This window comes from Panthera onca, chromosome A2 (genome assembly GCF_046562875.1).
Source record: "Panthera onca isolate mPanOnc1 chromosome A2, mPanOnc1 haplotype 2, whole genome shotgun sequence".
Lineage (NCBI taxonomy): Eukaryota > Metazoa > Chordata > Mammalia > Carnivora > Felidae > Panthera > Panthera onca.
Genome location: NC_138340.1, coordinates 8,700,765 through 8,718,222, shown reverse-complemented (window position 1 = coordinate 8,718,222; position 17,458 = coordinate 8,700,765). Strand labels below are relative to the sequence as shown.

The window sequence follows — 17,458 nt, the reverse complement described above, 5'->3', positions numbered from 1 at the left end:
TCTTAGCCCTCTTCTTTTGCTATACTTTGCCCCTCACCCTGAAACCAGGTGACTTCCTCTGGCCCCAAGGCTTCAAATAACCTCCCCAGGTGAATGACTCTCAAAATCACTTCCAGATCCTTCACCTGACCTCCAGACTCCTCTTCCACTGGCCTGTTCCATCCCTCCTTTTGCTCGTCTCCAAAATCATGGCTAGAACACAACCCTGGACTTCTCCCTGCGCCTTCCTCATCTGAGTGAGAGGGAGCCCCCAGGGGCTCCAAGACAGGGGAGTGTCTGTTCCCTTCTCTCCTTCCCTCCATCAGAAGTTCTGCAGGTGCAATTTCTGTGTAACTCCCGCTCAGCCTTCGATTTCAACCTGAGCCGCAGCCTCCCGGAGAAGCCTTGGCTAACCCCTCAGACTTGCTTGGCAGCCCCCTCCATCATCATATGCTCTGAGATCCATACGTTCTCCTCTGCTGAGCTGAAGGGTGTAGTAATTGAACCTTTTATGTTTATGTCCAGACTCTCCCCTAAACTGTGGGAACTGTAAAGCCTTATTCTCTCCTCGCCCGACTCCAACGGAGTCCTTGAGGTGCCCACGAGACCACGTGATCTGGCCCTTGTTTGCCCGTGCAATCTCTTCCATTATAACTTCGGCGCTCAGTGCGGTCCGCGGACCAGCGGCACGGACGTCACCGGGGAGCTAGTTAGAAATGCAGCCTTTTAGACCACACCCCTGACCTAATGGATCAGACCTGAATTTTAATCAGATCCGCAGGCTCTTATTAACGTTTGAGAAGAGCGTCCTACAATCTCCCCCATCACCACGATTCAGCCGTACTGCTCTTTGCAATTCCTTAGCACGGAAATCTTTTGAACGTGTCCGCAGCTGGGGAGATCCGGGCGGGCTGCGAGGGGCCGAGGCTTGAACTGGGAGACACGACACGTGCAGACGCTGCGGCCTAGAGCGAGGATGCCTTTCCAACGCCGGTCCGGCCCAGCCCACCGTCGCTGAACCGCCGGCACCGCGACAACTCCTCGGAAGCGGCGGCGCGCACCGCTTCAGGCAACGGCGCCAGGGCCCTCGCGCAGGCGTACTGCGACCCCGCCTCCCGGTAGGGTGTGCGAGTACGCATGTGCACCGAAAAGATGCGGGAGAAGGCGGGGCCTCCCCGCGGGGCGTTCCCGGCCGCAGGTTAGAGGAGGAGCGGGGTTTCCGCTTCCGGCTGGAGCCGGAAGCCACTGTCTCCCGGGTGAACGAGGCCGTCGCAACGAGGGGAGGCGAGGGTAGGTGACTGTTCGCAGGGGCGGGCGTTGGGGCCAGGCCGGGTTAGGCGATCTTCTACTGGGGGGAGGGGGCGCTCACGGGATCCTGGAGGAGGCGTCGAGGACCCCGGGGTTGGGGGGGGTGGCCGGCCGGGGAGCTTGACTCCCCCGGACCCCAGCCCTCTAAGCGCGGCCGCTCGGAGGCCTGGCTCCCGCAGGCGGAGGGCGGGAGGCGACGCCGAAGCCTCGGTGAGCTTGGAGGGACCGCCGACCCTCCGCCTTTTGAAGGTTGGGAGCCGATCCCTTTTCCAGGCCCCTTTGGCGCGCTTGGACTTAGGTCGCCATAGGGCAGGCAGGGCCCCTGGAGCTTTGTGTACAGGCTAGACCCCCTTTCTGGTGTGCGATTGGGGGTGCCGTAGACGCCGGATAAAATGAGATTCTGGAGCGCATCCATACCTTCTGGTTCGGGAGCCTTATCTGTTCGTTCAACAAGTAGTTACTGAGCGCTTAATGCATACCAGGCACCGTGCCCGCTATGGGGATTCAGCAGTGGGTAAATCGTGCCCCCCCCCCCCGCCCCCAACACTGCATTCCACTAGGGGCAGATCTGAAATGAGGTTCAGAAATCTGCATTTTTGAGCATCTCTCAAGTGATTCTGTTAACAGGTGGTACCCAGGGCCAGGCTTCGGGAAAACAGAACACTCCCCGGAGCAGGTGAGGCAGGGGCTATTGAACTGGCTACATTTGCCCGGGGGGCGGGGTCCGGCTGCTTTCCCCTGCCGTCCCATCTCAGACCCTTTCTCCCCATTGCTCCCTGAGCTTCAGCTGTACCAATCTTCTTGCTCTTTCGGGGGCGGGAGGCGGGGAGCTGCTTCTGCCTCGGAGCCTTTGCAGTTGCTGTTCCATCAGTCCGGACTGTTTTGCACTGTCGCCTTCTCTCATCATTCAGGCCTCAGTTTAAATGACTTTTACCCAGAGGGTCCTTCCCACCCCGCTCCTAGGCGAAGTTGCCCCATTCCGGAAGTATTCCCTTAGCCCTGATTGATTCATCTCATAGCACTTGCTGGTAACGGAAATGATCTCTCTTATTAAGTTGTTAAGGGTCTGCCGTCGGCTACCAGCAGTTCCACAAAAGCAGACACTTGGCCTGCCTTGAGTGCAGCATTGCTGTGGTTAGCGGAGGGCCTGGCATTGGTTCGTTCGTTCATTTAGTAAACATTTGTCGAGCGCCAGCTCTGTGCCACCAGCAGTTGTAGGCTCTGGGGATACAAAGAAAAGACACAAGTCCCTGCCATCGTGGAATTTACATTTGGAGGGAGGTGGACAGGGTGGGAGGTGCAGGGAGAGCCATAGGGAGGCTGTTTTGAAAATGACCAGGACTGGGGACTCGGACTACGGTTTTGGCTCTGGCGAGAAGAGAAGCGGGCAGATTCTGGATGTCTTTTAGAGGTAAAGCCGCAGGATCAGGATCCGATAAGGGATGTGAGAGGGAGTGGAAGGAATCGAGGGGGAGTCCAAGGTTTGTGCAAAGATGGATTTGCTATCTGCTGAGCTGGGGAAGACGGAAAGGGCCTGTTGAGGTGTCAGCAGCTTGGTCTTTGGACGGGTTATGTTGAAAATGTGGGTTAGCATCCGGTGAGGGTGTAGCCGAGGCAGGTAGACGAGCCAGTCTGCAACGGAGAGGAAACGTTGAGGGTGGCAGATCGGGAAGCCTCAGTGTAGAGGAGGCATTTGAAGCCCTGAGGCTGGGCGAGGTCTCCACGGAGGTGAGAGCAAATGGAGAGGAGCCCAAAGATTGAGCTTGTGGGCTCGTGTATCATCACGGAAGTCCGGGCCGGGGGGAAAGCAGCAGCAGAAACTGCAAGGCCCCACCAGTGAGGCCGGGGCAGGGTGCAGGGTCCTGAGAGCCGCGCGGGAAGGGTGGGAGGACGGACCAGTGCCCTGAGGCGGCGGGGAACTGCCCCTTGGGGGGAGCAGTATGGTGGTGGTGGGGGTGGGGGTGGGTAGAGGGAGAATGGGAGGAAATGAAGACCGGGAATGCAGGCAGCTCTTCTAGAATTCTGGTCTTTATTCCTGTGTCATGGAGGAAGAGCCACACAGGTGGAGTGTAGGGGGGACAGGGGACAGGGAGAGGGGAGAGTGCCTGGGGACGGTGATCCTAGAACCCTGAGCTCAGAGCCTGGCGTGGGAGGCCCCTGTCTCCAAGACACCTGTCCCTAGATGTGCCTCTGCGACTTGAGCCCATCATCTTCCCAGAGCATCTTGTTCTTCCTGTGCGTTAGGCATCGGAGGATGATGCCACCTTCTCCCCCTACCCACCCTGTCCATCCCCCACCACCTTAGGAGTCATCCCGGTCCCTCCTTCTCTGGCCACACTCTGAGACTCTCTCACCCCCCACCATCCCTCCACCCTGAACAGCCCTGGCGTGGTTCTGACTTCATCTGTATCCACACCCCTGACCTGTACTCCTCGATGCCCTAGAAAGGCAGTGATTTCATCCTTTGTGTCCCCACTGCCCACCCTCCCACCCAGGATCCATCCAGACCCTTCCCCCCCTGCCCCCGCTCCCTGTTTAGCCTGCCCCTCGCCACCCCCTGCCCCATGTGGTCCCCCAACGCCGGCCGGGGCCCTCAGACACCTGTCTTCGGTCGTGGTATGTGGCAAGGACCGGAAATGCTTGTCCCCCCCGTCTCTGCCCACCAGCCCCTTGTGTGTGGAGAGTTAGCCCAGGGGGCTTCTCTGGAGGATCTGTCCTATCCCTTGAGTGTCATTCCTCCTGGGTGTCCCTTGTGTGTCCCTTTGACGAGAGGCGCAGCTGCTCCCAAAAGCGCCGGCTTCTGGGCACTTAGGCTGTGCCCCTCCCCGCGCAGCTGGTCCGTCAGAGCCTCTTGCGTCATCCTCACCAGGAGCAGTGGCGTCCTGCCTGGGTGCCGAGGATGGGGGGGCCGGGTCCCGTGCTCAGCACTCCGTGCACCGTTTGTCATGGCAGCCGTACAGACCCCTCCGTGGGTAGCAGCCTCATCTGTTTTACTGACAGAACACTGAGGCACAGAGAGCTTAAGTCACCTGCCCGGGGCCACCCAGCAAGTGGAGGGCCACGATTAGAACTCGGGCCACCTGTTGCCAGAGCCTGCTCCCATCCCCCGCCCAGAGTGTGCCTGGATCTGCCGCCTACCTGGGGACTGGGAGCCTCATCCCTCAGAGGCGGAGCCTTCTTCCCAGCCTGCCCCCTAGAGCATCGAGCTGGAGGGCTCTGTGGGTCCCCTGGGTTGCTGACTCCTGTCCCCCACCGCCACCGCAGGTTTGCCCTCCTACAGACATGGGGCGCAGAAAGTCCAAACGGAAGCCACCCCCCAAGAAGAAGATGACAGGCACCTTAGAGACCCAGTTCACCTGCCCCTTCTGCAACCACGAGAAGTCTTGTGACGTGAAAATGTGAGTGGGGGACGGGGCCTCCCCTCTCCTCCCAGAGTCGGGAGGCAGCTTCCCTGCTCCCGCCATCCTTTCTGCCCCAGGCCCTCCCACTTAGGGCGATCGTCACCCATAGACGCGGCCTCCTTTTCTCACCAGCCCCTCCTCCTCCTGTTCCAGGGACCGGGCCCGCAACACCGGAGTCATCTCGTGTACCGTGTGCCTAGAGGAGTTCCAGACGCCCATCACATGTATCCTTGGGCAACCAGGCTCTTGCGGGGAAGTGGGGTGGGTGGGGAGGGGTGGGGGCAGTCAGGGCTCCCCTGCCCCGGGTGGGCTGCTCTAGGGCACCTGGCCAGGGGCGAGGGGACTGGATCCAGTCTTTGCTCCTCTGGCCCTCCTGCTTACGCTTTTGTGGGCCGTGACCTCCCTGGGGCGGGGTGGGGGGTGGGGGGGGGTGGGGGGTTGGAGACAAGGCACCACCTGCTGACTTGCGTAGGGTGCGGGGCGGGGATCCGGCTGACACCGGTGAGAGGGGTGCGTACAGGGAAGGGGCCCAATGCCACCAGTTGCCCTTGACCTCAGCGGCCCAGATCTGTCAGAACCGGTGGACGTGTACAGCGATTGGATAGATGCCTGCGAGGCAGCCAACCAGTAGCGATGCAGAGGACCCGCTCCCGCGGCAACCCTGCCTGCCGTGGACCTGCCCCGCTGGGTGCCAATCCAGAGACATTCCAGGGTCCGCGGTGTGGGTCCAGGGCCTTCACAGCCCTCTGCGTGTATGGAGTGGGTGTGGGTGTGAGTGTGGCCGTGGCAGCGTGCCTGTGGGCACGGACTGGAGTTGAGGCGGGGTTGTTGGGCCCCCCCGGGGGCCTGAAGTGCTTCCCTTGGCTCTGAAAGCCTTTAACTTGCTTGCTCCTCCTCGGGGCCCGCGTCCTGACGTTCTGGGCAAGGACAAGCCCAGCAGAGGCTGCCAAGGGACTCTCCAGCCTCCTCACCCATCTCACCAGCACCGTGTGGACTGGACTGCCCCCCGCCCCTCCCCTGCCTCCCAAGGCCTGTGGCCTGGGATTCAAAGCCACAGTCCCACAGGCCCCGTGGCTGGGACCTGGCAGAACAGCCCCTTTTCCTGTTTAGTTGCTTTTGTAGAGGAGGAAGGGGCTGGGCTGGGGATCGCCGTCGGTCACGAGCCCCTAAATAAAGCGGCTGATGCAAACTCCTGCTTCTTTGTGATTTCCTGGGTTCTGGGTCAGGCCCAGGGGTTCAGTGAGGGAGAGGGGGAGACTGAAGCACTCAGAGGTGGCCTGGCGGGCCATTGGAAATGGGGTTTGGTTAGTCCTTCAAACTGTCCATTTTGTCCATGCAACAGGCTTTCGGGGTGAAACCATGGCAGTGCTGGGCCCGAGGCACACGGATGAACCCACAGACACCTGGCCAGGCATTTACAGGCACAACAGAAAATGGGGCCAATGGAGCCCGAGGTGACCAGAGAAGGCTTCCTGGGGGGTGGTCCGAAAGAAGTGATACTCAAGGGCCACCCTGTGCCAGAAGCTGCTCTCAGGCTTGCCTGCCCTGTCCCCCCACCCCACCCCACCCCCCGAAAGGTGCCTGTGAGGTAGGTGCCCCAGGCTCACAGGTGAGGAATTGGGCCAGAGATGGCAAGTCACCGGCCTAACGTCCCACAGCCAGAAAGCTGCAGAGTTGGGCCTTGAACCTGGGAGGCCTGGCGTCACAGCCCGGGGTCTGACTGCCTAAGAGTCCAGGGTCCAGGCTGAGAGAACAGGTCTCTGCTTCCAGGGCTGCAGGGGTGACAGCATTGTGGAGGAGTAAGGGTCCGGGAAAGGGACCTTTTTCCGAGGGTGGTGAGGGGGTCTCTGAAGACGAGGTGGGGCCGATGCTGGTGCGGTGTAATACATTTTGGTCCCTATCTCTAGTTCCTGGCACAGCTCCTCAACCCCTTGGAATTTCCTGAATGGCAGCATCTTTTGTCAACAGAGCCCATTTTGATCATGCTGATCAAAACCTACGTTCATGCTGATCGCTGTGGGGCCCCAGATCAGCCTCAGGATGGGGCTGGTCACCGGATGGTCCATGATTACTGAGTGGGACCCTCAGTAACACAACCTCTGAGGAAGGGAAAGGGGGGCTACAGATTAAGCTGTATAACAACTCCAACAAGATTTGACAAGCTTGGGGGCTCGGTGAACCCACGGAAGTGCTGGGGGAGTGGGGTGCCCCTTCTCCCGACTTGGGCCCGTACACCGGCTCCATCGAGCTCCTCCTGATTTATATTCTTTTCTAATAAACCAGTAATCTAGTAAAACGCAATGTTTCTCTGAGTTCTGTGAGCCACTCTAGTAAATTAACGAAATCGGAAGAGGTGGTCATGGGAATCCCTGATTATCACTGGTCGGTCAGAAGCACAGGTCATAACCTGGATTTGGAATTGGCCCTAAAGGGGAGGGACAGCCTCCTAAGACTGAACCCTTATCCTGGGAGATCCAATGCTGTCTCCAGGTCGTGTCAGAATTGAGTGACTTGCTTGGTTTTGGAAAAAATGCATCTGAACCTTGCTGATGGACGGTGCCCGCAGATGGTCTTACAGGTGTGGAGGTCCTGACGCTCTGGCAGCCTGGGGCCCATCGGCACCTGCACCCGGCTTTGAGCCTGGGCAGCAGGTGGCCTGTGCTTTGCATTCCTCGTTGGTACAGCAGAAAGGACGCTAGAACGTTCCAGGGCCATGCTGAGACTGGAGGGGCCTAGCACAGTGCCTGGCACGGTTTAAGTGACTCTGGGACCCACTCAGGGCAGTAAGGGGTGTGGGACAGCCGAGGGGGGATGCTGAGCTAGCCACCAGGCCCGGCCACTGGGTCTGGCATGTTCCCCCACTCCCACCTGGAAGCCCACCCTGCCCTGCCCTTCCTGTGGTGCTCTCGCCTCCCCCCTCCAAGGTCCCAGGCAGGAGCCAGTGGGCACGGGCGGAGCGGTGGACAGGTGCCTGGGCGGGGGGTGCCCTCTGGGGTCCAGCAGAAAGGGGGCTCATTCCTCTGGCTTCCAGGGCCCGCCCACCCCAGTCACACAGGCCAAGTGCTAATATGGTGCTGTTTTCTCGAGGAGGCAGGGCCCTGGGCCAGGCATGGATCCTCCTCAGCATAGCTCCCCCTGTGCTGGCCCTGGGGGAGCAGGACTTGTACTACCCAGGCCAAGAGCGCCTGGAATCCCTTTTACGAGGCCCCAGGGGCTGTGTGCGTCCGTGCACGCGGGTCTTCTGGTGTGTCTCCGCAGGTCCCCGAGTTCCAGCTTCATCCCCTGCTGTGCGTAAGGAAGGGGACGCCACCGTTCTGTAACCACCTGCCACCCCCACCCCCCACACGGCCGCACCCTCCCCTTGGAACTCTGACAGGTGGTGCCTTCCAGGCAGGACCGCTGGCGCTCACATCACTGGGAGGACAGGGGCCCCTCTGAAACGTGGAGAGGTGGGGGCTGTCCACAGACTCAGAGGGCCCTGGGCTGGCAGGCCAGGCTCCGGAGTCAGCCCTCAGAAGAGGGCAGAGAGCCAGCTGGGCACACAGGGCGGCCGCGCCTGTCAGACGGCTACTCCCCTGCCCCATGCCAGTCTACAAAGGGCCCATCCTGCCCCACTGCCTTGTCCCCTCCCACCTCCCCACTATCTGGGGCTGAAGGGTTCCACCTGCCCACGGGGACCTCCGGAACCTGGCTGGACCACGTTCATTGGTCAGTACCAAATGGCTTCCTCGTCTGGGGGTGTCATTTCAGCTTCCCCATGTCCCCAGGAGGCTCTCTGACCTCATTTTCGTGTTGGGAAAACAGGCCTAGGGAGGGCAAGTGACTTGCCCCAAGTCAGTCAGCGTGTGAGAAGCAGAACTGTGTGATTCACACCCCATCTAGCCTGTCCCGGCGCTTGGGCACTTTTACACCACCCCCCACTCCCCCCGGCAGACTTCCCAGAAAGGCACACGGGGCCGAGCACGTGCGTGTGGATATTATGTGTGAGGGTGTGCGTTTATGTGTCCTGAGTGGGAGTGTGTGCCGCACGTGTGCATCTGTGCAAGGGGAGTGTGTGTGCTCCACACACACAAAGTAGGGCATGGATTCTGCGTGTGAGTGCCTGTCCCGGGGCCGCCAAGTGGCCGCGCGCACCGTGTGTGCATCTGACCGTGTGAGCGTTGTGCCCCTGCAGACGCGTATGCGGGACGCGGAGCGGATCCGAGCAAGGCTGTTTGCACGGGTGCAAGAGACACGCGGGCTCCAGCAAAGAGCAGCCCCGAGTCCATGATTTTACAGCCGTTTATTGTGCTCCAGTGAAATAGAAAAAGAAAGTGCTCGCGTTACAAACGCCGCTGTCACATCCACGTATGCCTGTCGCTGCAAACCAAACCGCGTGTGTCCGCTGGGTCTCTGGGCATGCAGTTTGCTCCCACTGTGGGAATGGGGTGGGGGCAGGCCGAGCCTGGGCTCTGGGGGTTTTGCTTGGGGGGGGGGGGGAACTTCTTGTCCTGGGGGGACCCACTTGTGAAGGGGGAGGGAATGACAGCCGGGGTAGCCTTGCTCAGTGCGTCCTCTGGGTGCTGTTGGGAACACCCGGCTCGGTGTTGGGTCCCGCGGCGCTCCAGGGAGGAGGGCCCCCTCCCCTCCCCCCCAAGCCCCCCAGTTTGCCCCCCTCCCCCACCAAATGCTAACCCTGTGGGCAGGTGCCGGCGGCGGCGGGGGCGGGGGGACGCCATGCAGGGGGAGGGGTCGACGGGGGCGGCGCGGCCCCTGCCGAGAGCAGCAGGCAGCCTCCCTGGGGGGAAGGCGGGGCGGGGGGGTGGGGGGCCCCAGGGCCCTAGGCCGAGTTGTAGTAGTTGTGCGGGTGGTGGTTGTGGGCAGGCTCGCCCAGCTCCGGGTACTCGGGCGTCAGGCAGTACTTGGGGTCATAGACCTGGCGCGGCAGCCCGTACACCGTCATGCCCCGCTGCGAGGCCCCCTTGTTGCTGCCCATCTGCAGGCTGACGTTGAGCGTGTCGCAATGCTCCATGCCCAGCCCCGGCTCGAAGATCTGTCGCTTGGTCCCGGGTGCGGTCATCCCGGCCTGCAGAGGGCGCAGCCCGTCAGACCGCGGGCACCCAGCAAGGCAGGGGCCACCCCAGCGGCCCAGCCCGCGCCCCCCCCCCCAGCCCCCCCACGCACCTGGCTGGCTCCCTTGTTGCTACCCATCTGCAGGCTGATGGTAGCCTGGTCCAGGGGCTGGTCCGTGCCCAGCTTGGGGTCGTACAGGTGGCGCCGGGTGCCGTAGGCCGTCATGCCCTGCTGGCTGGCAAACTTGTTCGTGCCCATCTAGGAAGAAGAATCAGCCCGAAGGTCACAGAGCCTCACCCGGGGCCACGAGACAGAGCGTGTCGGCGGACCCTGGCACGCCCTCTGCCGAGGCACCTGCTTCCATTGTCAGGCTCCGGACTGGACACTGAGGCCCAGAAAACGCAGGTCACGTGGCCTGTAGGTGGCTCCGAGCCCCGGGGCCTGGCTTCCAGGGTTCGAGCCCCAGCGCGGCCACGTATCACGCGGGCAATCGCGGTAAGTGAGCCGGCTTCTCCAGGCCCCAGTTTCCTCATCTGGATAAAGGGTGTAACGATAGCACCCACCGCTCAGAGCCGCTGGACGCCAAGCACAGTGCCCGGCATACATCCGAGGTAGGGCCAAACAGCCTGTGCCCCAAAGCCTGCCGGGACCGGGGTGCCCTCCTGGCCTCCTTGACCTCCCCGCCCAGCTCAGCAGCAAGACCCCCGGTGAAGAAGGGGCAGTACCTGAAGCCCGATGATATTCCTCCCTTCTCGTAGCTTCTCTGGCTCAAATCTCCGTTCCTGCTTCTCCGCGTACTTCACCCCTACGTTCACTTTATTCCCTTTCGTCTTGGCCTGGGGAGGGCCAAGGGAGCAGGGACTGACAAGGGAGCCTCCAGGCACCGTCCCCGGTTAGCACCTGCTCCCCCCTCCCACCCATGCTGGGCCCCCGGGGCACGAGTGGCCCCCACTCGCATCCCAGCCCACACCCTCCACAGCCCACAGCCCACCCGCCCCACGCCCACCCTTCAGCCTCACTCACCATGCTGGCCAGGGCCAGGAGGGTAGACTGCACCTGGGTGTGGTTGGTGTTCTCAAACAGGTCGTTGGCCTCGAAAATGTCGTGGGGCTTCACCCCATACTTGGTGATGGCCTTGATGAAGTTGCCGATGTTTTCCAGCTGGAGGGGAGCAGGCGCCAGTCAGTGGAGGGAGGCAGGGTCGGGGGGGGGGGGGGGGGGGGGAGGGGCCGAGGGGCGGTGTGGGCCAGGGGTTGAAAGAGTTCAGAAAAGAGGCTGGGCTCACCTGGTGCCAGTTTTGGGTCGACTCATTGACCTTCTTCACGGAGCCCGGCTGGAGTTTATTGATGAACCTACAAGGAGCCGGGGGAGGCAGTGAGGAAGGTACGCCCAGCCCCGCGGGACAACGGGTCAGGGTGACAGCCAGCGGGCGATGTCGGGGGTTCCCACGGCAACCAGCTCAGCTGCGGGCCCCGCTGATCCACCCCTCGCACACCCGGGCAGGACTGAGATGGGAAATCGGGAGCTGGGCTGGGGTCTCTAGCAGAAAGTCCCCTTATCCCAGGCTTGCAGGAGTCCCCTGCTATGACCTTGTCTCCCTGGCAACCACCTTTCCGGCTGCTGGTCCTCTCCAGGCATCTGCACTGTGGAAAGCCTGCAGCCTGGGCCTCGGGCTTCCCTTCCTGGCCACACTCACCCCCTTGACCTCCTCCAGTCTCTTGACTGCAAATGCCACCGATACGCCAACAGCTCCCCAGTGTCTCCGTGCAGCCGGGCCCCTCACTCCCCAATCCAGCTCCCTACATGCCATCTCAAATCCAGTGCACCCCACCCCTGCCTCCTGACACCCATTTCCCCCAACTCAGCCCCTTCCATCTTCCCAGGCTCAGTAAACACAGCCTTCCAGGTGCTTGGGCAAAGCCCTCAGACTTGCCTTTGACTCTCCTATCCTTTTCTCCCGTCCACACACCCAAGCACTCAGCAAGTCCTTTGGCTCTGCCTTCCAAAGACATCTAGAAGCCCACAGCTCCTTGCCACTCCCACCCTGCTCCAAGCCACCCACATCTCTCTCCTGGGCTCTTTGCAGGGGCCTCCCTGGGGCTCCCAGCTTCCACCATGTCTCCTCTCGACCCTTCATCTTGTAGCTCGAATGGTCTTTTCAACAATAATTCTAGTTACTTCCCAACTCAAAGCTGTCCCATGGTTTCCCTTCAGAATAAAGATCCTAATACTTGGCATGACTGAAAGTGTGCCCCCCCCCCCTCCCGCCCCGCTCCGCCCAGCTAACTCCCTCCACCTCCTCATATCTCTCCTGGTTGTTCCTTGAACACACTACACTCGCTCACTCCCACCTCAGGGCCTTTGCACCGCTGCCCCCCTGCCTGACCCACTCTCCCCTCAGACGCCCTCCTAGGTCCCTCCCTCACTTCATCCAAGATTCCTCTCAAATGTTACCTCTTCAGAAAGACCTTCCAGGCCATTCTGTACAAAGCAGCCACCCTTTTCCCCACCCCGGCCCCCCTGTCCTTCCCCACCAGACTTTTCTCCACGGCACTTCCCACCCTCGGCAAGTATGTTATGTGATTATCTCATTGATTATTTGATCGATCTGCCCTCACTAGGATGAAAGTTCTACGTGATCTCAAAGTCAAGTCTGTTTTGTTCATTATCCCCAGTGCCTAGACCTGGCACGCAGCAGGTGCCCCATAAATTCTCGCGGCATGAAGGACTGAATGGGGGTGGGGGGTGGGCTCGGCACTCTTTAATGTCCAAGCAACCCTGTCCGAGCTGGGACACCAAGGTGTCCCCCTATTCCTTGTCCCGAGTGGATACGACAGAACAGGATCTCCCCACCCTGCCACCTTTCCAGCACCTAGATCTTGGTAAGCCTGCACCTTCGGGAAGCTTCTCAAGGGCATTCTCTGGCCACCATGGTCACCCTGCCCTGGGTCAGACTCAGAGATGCAGACAGGACCCCCACTGGGCTCAGGGCCCTAGCCAGCATTAACGTTGCCGTGGAATCTGGAATCAAAGCTTGGGCTTTCATTTCTCTCGATGATTTAAGTTCTGAGAAGAGTAGAAGATGGGGACCTACTTAAATGACCGTGGTACATCTCTCGTGTCAAGCCAGTGATGGACAGCCATCATTGCCTGTTGCCCTCTAGCCACGATCTCACTTTCTTGGAACTTGGAACTCTTGGAGGCCATAAATGGGCCCGCCCTGCCTTCCTAGATTCTGGAGTCACTTCTGTTGGAACAGTATGGGACTTGGGGCCATGTGTTTTACCTGAGCCTCAGTTTTCTTTCCTGTTAAATGGGCACAGTGATTATTTGCCACCACTATTCCCAGGTCTCGGATATAAAGAGCCTGACCAGGCTTGGAGCCCCTAGTTGGTTGAGGGGTTGAGGGGCGGGGATGAACGCCCAGGTTGAGGGCAGCCCAGGGCAGAGTCTGCTCCACTCACTCGCAAAGAATGATGCCATCTTTGAGGCCGTCCATGAAGTTGTTGCCGATGCGGCGTCCTGTCACCCCCTCGATCCATTCTCGAAGCTCCTGCTCCCGCTGGTGGTCGTACTTCTGGGCCAGCTGGGGGTGGGGGGCGCAGAGAAAGCGGTGAGGACGCAGCGTGGAGCAGACTCAGTCCTCGGACCCCACCTGATATTCCCTGGGCCTGATCTTCTTCATCCCCTTCCCAACTAAGGCAATTCTGCCCCAGTGTCCATGAGGGGGTAGGGGTGGGGGTTGAAGTGGGCTGAGGGCCAGGGCTGAGGTGGCACCTGCCCAGGGGGCCATTCCGGACATTCTGAGGTTTGGCACCAGAGAATGCGGACAAGGCGGGGGTGGGGTGGAGAGCGGGGGGTACTCAGAGCTGGGGGCGGGGCGGTGCCTGGCCTCTTGGTTCCCCCTCCAGGCCAAACTTGGGGCTTAGCTTCCCGGGGGCCCTGCCCGTCCCGCTGCTGGAAGCCTGGGCCCCCAGGCAGGGGAGGAGGAGCCCTAAGGAGGTGCCCTGAGTACTGCCTTGCAGGGGACTGTCCTGTCTTGCATGCCTGCCTCAGTGTCTCTTCAGGCCCTCATCTCCTGGCTCCAGCTCTGGGTGGAGGGGCCGGGAGCTTGTCTCTGTCTTACTCCTGGCCCCGTGCGTGTCGCTGTATTTCTCCCTCTCCCCATCCCCGTGACCTCTCTCTCTCTCTCTCTCTCCAGCCCTGTCTCTTTCCTTGGCCCTGTCTTCCTGTCCCCATCCCTCCGCGTCTGGCTGGGGGTGGGGCTCCTGGTGGGGCCATCTCTGCCTCCCGGCTGGTCTCCGACTCCAGGTTCCCTGCCTCTGGTGGGGGTGGGGCTCGTCCGGCTCCTCTCTCGGCCTCCCCATCCCTGTCTCGGTCTTATCTCGCTCGTGGCTCACCCTCCCCATCCGTCCCTCTCAAGTCTCTGGGCTCCCAGAATCTCCGTCCCTCTCCGTCCCTCGCCCTCTGCCCCCCTCCCCACGTTACCCCCTCTGTTTCTCCAGAACCCTCAGCCCCAGCCCCGACAGGCTCCAGGACTCTGGGGGACGGAGCTGGCCCTTCTCCTGGGGGAGGAGGAGGTGGGAGGGGGCGGCCCCTCACCTGGCCCCGGCCCTGCCGCCCCCCTCCCCACCAGCCCGGCTTTATAAAGCAAACCGGCCCTTATATAGCGCGGCCCCGCGGGCCGGGCTCCCCGAGGCCGCCTTATAAGGCGCGGCGGCTTCTCGCGGCTCTGGGGCCGGCGCTGGGGGGGAGGGGGGCGGCGCTGGGATCGCTCCCGGCCGCGCACCCGCCCCCCCCACCAGCCCCCTCCTCCAGCAGCCAGGATCCCCGACCCTGGATCCGATTCCAGCTCTCCGCGTCCTCGCTGTACACTGGGACAAGCCACCCGGAGCCTCAGTGTTCCCCTCTGTCAAATGGGGCCGGGACTCCTCCCCTGGCAACGCTCACGGGAGCATTCCAGTGAGTTGGGGACTTCCAGTTCACTGCCCTGCAGAAGCTGAACCCCCATTCGGGTGTGTGTGTGTGGTGGGGGGGGAGGCCAGGATCCTAGCTCTGCAGCTCCCTTATTTAGAACCCTAGCTACTTACCCCTCCTCTCTGAACCTCAGTTTACCCAACCATAGCATGAAGGTGGTGTGTGCATGTTCTCCCAGCCCAAAACGAGGACACGTCCGTCATGTCCCTAATGCTCCCTCTCTGACCTCCCCAGCTGTCTCCGCCCCCCCCCCCCCCTTCAGGATCTCCCACACTTTCTGGGCCTCCCTTCCCCACCATCCCAGCTCTCAACCACTCCCCAGTTGCTTTTTGAGATGGTGGGTGCAAGGAAGATCAAGTCCTTTCCCAGCCCCCCGCCCCCCAACATAAAAGGAACAGGGGACAGGTTAACAGGAGGCTCTGATCAAGCGGGGTCTTCACCAGGGACTGACCTCCTCAGTTTACCTATATGGTTGCCTGCATGCCCCCCATTTTACACGCCCCACCCCAACAGTCGCTGAGGGCTCTGGGATGCTCAGGATGGGGAGGAAGGCGGGCCGTACCCCATATTTGTCCTTTTGTCCCCTCTGGTCCCAAATCACATGGGATAGACCAGAACCCCATGGGGCCGTTGGCCTGCCGGGGTGTATGGGCTGGGGTGGGGGGGGCGCCTACCTTGTTCTTGACCTCAGCCGACAACCCATAGGCGGGGCCCCGGTTGAAGTGAGCAGAAGACATGCTGGCTGGTGGTGGGCAGAGGCACTGAGGACTGAGGCAGCAGCTTAAGGCTCCGTCTGCAGCCCCGTCTTCCCTCCTCACACGTTTTTGAAGCTCTGGAGGCGGCCCGGGCCTCTTCCAAGGCCGTCCCATTGGCCGCAGGGGCCTGCCAAGGGGCGGGGCACCCCCCACCTCGGCCACCCCCCTCTCCCCCCCACGTGATGTCAGGGCCTTGGTATTGGGAGCCGATTGTGTCATTGTTTCCACCTAGGGGGGCGGCCTGGGTTATTATTGGGGGGGGGGGGGGCTTGGTCATAAGAGATCAAGCTTTCCCCATCCTTCCCTACCCTCCACTGTTCTTTGGACCTCTGGCAGGGTCACCTAGTCTCTCCGTGTCTGTCACTGAGGTCACCTCTCCTTGTCTGTCTCCGGTCTTGAGGCAAGACCGCAGCCCACGGTAGCTTAGCGAGCACCACCCTGGGTTTAGCTCCTGACGCCAACGGTCTGTAGCTGAGCCTCTGTTGCCACATCTGTGAAATGGACCAATGGACAGTCCATGCCCGGTGTGGAGTGCCTGGCACAGGAAAGGACTCGGGATAAGGCCAGTATTTCCCCTGAGCGTCTGGCACCCCACTTCCGTCCCCTCCGGTCCCTCGGAAGGATCTGGGGGAGCAGAGATCCTGGATTTTACCCTCCCCATCTACCTGCGGGTTGCCTTGGCCGTGGGGTGTCTGTGTTAGCAGGTTTCCTTGTCCCAGCCGGGCCGGCCTGGAGGGATCCCACGTAAACAGCCCCATCTGGCCAGATCTCACCCCCAGGGACCACAGAGGAGGATGACATTGACCACATCATGCCACTTATGGCAAGGCCACGTTAGTGACACTTGGGTGATGTCAGCAATATCTGCCATATACTGATGGGACGTGCAATTTGCTGGCCACATGCTAAGGGCACGGCTGTGATACGCTGATATGACAGCGGCTCTTATGTCAGGCCCTGTTACAAGGACTGTACATGTACCAACTCGTGCCTCACAACGCCCTTAGAAAGGGATACTGTTACTTTTTTTAAGTGAATTTATTTATTTTATTTAAAAAAATTTTTTTAATGTTTATTTTTGAGAGAGAGATAGACAGGGCGCGAGCAGGGGAGGGGCAGAGAGAGAGGGAGACAGAATCCGAAGCAGGCTCCAGGCTCTGAGCTGTCAGCACAGAGCCAGACACGGGGCTTGAACTCACAAACCGTGAGATCATGACCTGAGCCGAAGTTGGGCGCTAACTGACTGAGCCACCCAGGCACCCTTATTTATTTTGAGAGAGAGAGAGAGAGGGAGGGCGCCTGCCCGTGCACGAGTGGAGGAAGGGCAGAGAGCGAAGGAGAGAGAATTCCAAGTAGGTCGCCGCCATCAGTGCAGAACCCCACGCGGGGCTTTATCTCATCAACAGATCATGACCTGAGCCAAAATTCAGAGTCAGACACTCAACCGACTGAGCCACCCAGTCGCCCCCAGATGCTGTTATTATACACACTTTACAGATGGGGAAACCGAGGCATGGGGTGTGGAATCCCTTTCCGAGTGTCACACAGTGTCAGTGGCAGGGCAGAATTTGACCCCAGGCCCCTGCCCCTAATGCCATCGCGCTAAGTCAAGGTTCCTCAACCCCAGCACGGTGGACAACAGGGCTGGATAATTCTTCCCGGCCAGAGTCTCTCCTGGGCCTTACCGTAATTGAGGCGGCATCTCCGGCCTCTACCTACCAGATGCCAGTAGCACCCCCTTAGTCTTGACAAACAGCAACGTCTCCGGACATTGCCAAATGTCCCAGCAGGGAGACGGGAGAGGGAAGGCAGATCTTTCCTGTTTGAGAACCACTGGTCTAAACCAATAGGCTAAAATACATAAAACGAGCCCACAATTAGCTCCTGGTAGAATCCTAAACGCACGGGGTCTGTTCACTCATGCCTCACAACAGCCTTCCGACGTGGGGTCTGTACGCGGCACAGAGAGGTGACGCCGCCCGCCTG

The 17,458-nt window shown here is 60.8% G+C and overlaps 2 protein-coding genes across 5 annotated transcripts; one reads left to right on the top strand and one right to left on the bottom strand.

Annotated features, from left to right (window-relative positions):
• Positions 1 to 1,159: 1,159 nt before the first annotated feature.
• ELOF1 (elongation factor 1) lies at positions 1,160 to 5,877 on the top strand. 3 transcript variants are annotated; one of them, XM_060630315.3, is made up of 5 exons: positions 1,214 to 1,269; positions 1,915 to 1,963; positions 4,552 to 4,685; positions 4,842 to 4,912; positions 5,255 to 5,877. In XM_060630315.3, the coding sequence occupies exons 3-5, from the start codon at positions 4,570 to 4,572 to the stop codon at positions 5,317 to 5,319; spliced, it is 252 nt and encodes an 83-aa protein (XP_060486298.1). In that variant the 5' UTR covers positions 1,214 to 1,269; positions 1,915 to 1,963; positions 4,552 to 4,569; the 3' UTR covers positions 5,320 to 5,877. The 3 variants fall into 3 exon arrangements, with proteins under 3 accessions (XP_060486296.1, XP_060486297.1, XP_060486298.1); XM_060630313.3 differs by lacking the exon at positions 1,915 to 1,963 and having other exon boundaries at positions 1,160 to 1,269; XM_060630314.3 differs by lacking the exon at positions 1,915 to 1,963 and having other exon boundaries at positions 1,204 to 1,273.
• A 3,076-nt stretch (positions 5,878 to 8,953) lies between these two features.
• CNN1 (calponin 1) lies at positions 8,954 to 15,539 on the bottom strand. Of its 2 annotated transcripts, none has more exons than XM_078443364.2 (7): positions 15,392 to 15,539; positions 13,205 to 13,326; positions 11,026 to 11,092; positions 10,764 to 10,901; positions 10,466 to 10,576; positions 9,852 to 9,998; positions 8,954 to 9,753 (listed from the first exon to the last, which is right to left on the bottom strand). In XM_078443364.2, the coding sequence occupies exons 1-7, from the start codon at positions 15,452 to 15,454 to the stop codon at positions 9,508 to 9,510; spliced, it is 894 nt and encodes a 297-aa protein (XP_078299490.1). In that variant the 5' UTR covers positions 15,455 to 15,539; the 3' UTR covers positions 8,954 to 9,507. The 2 variants fall into 2 exon arrangements, with proteins under 2 accessions (XP_078299490.1, XP_078299491.1); XM_078443365.2 differs by lacking the exon at positions 15,392 to 15,539 and adding an exon at positions 14,229 to 14,251.
• Between the last annotated feature and the right edge of the window lie 1,919 nt (positions 15,540 to 17,458).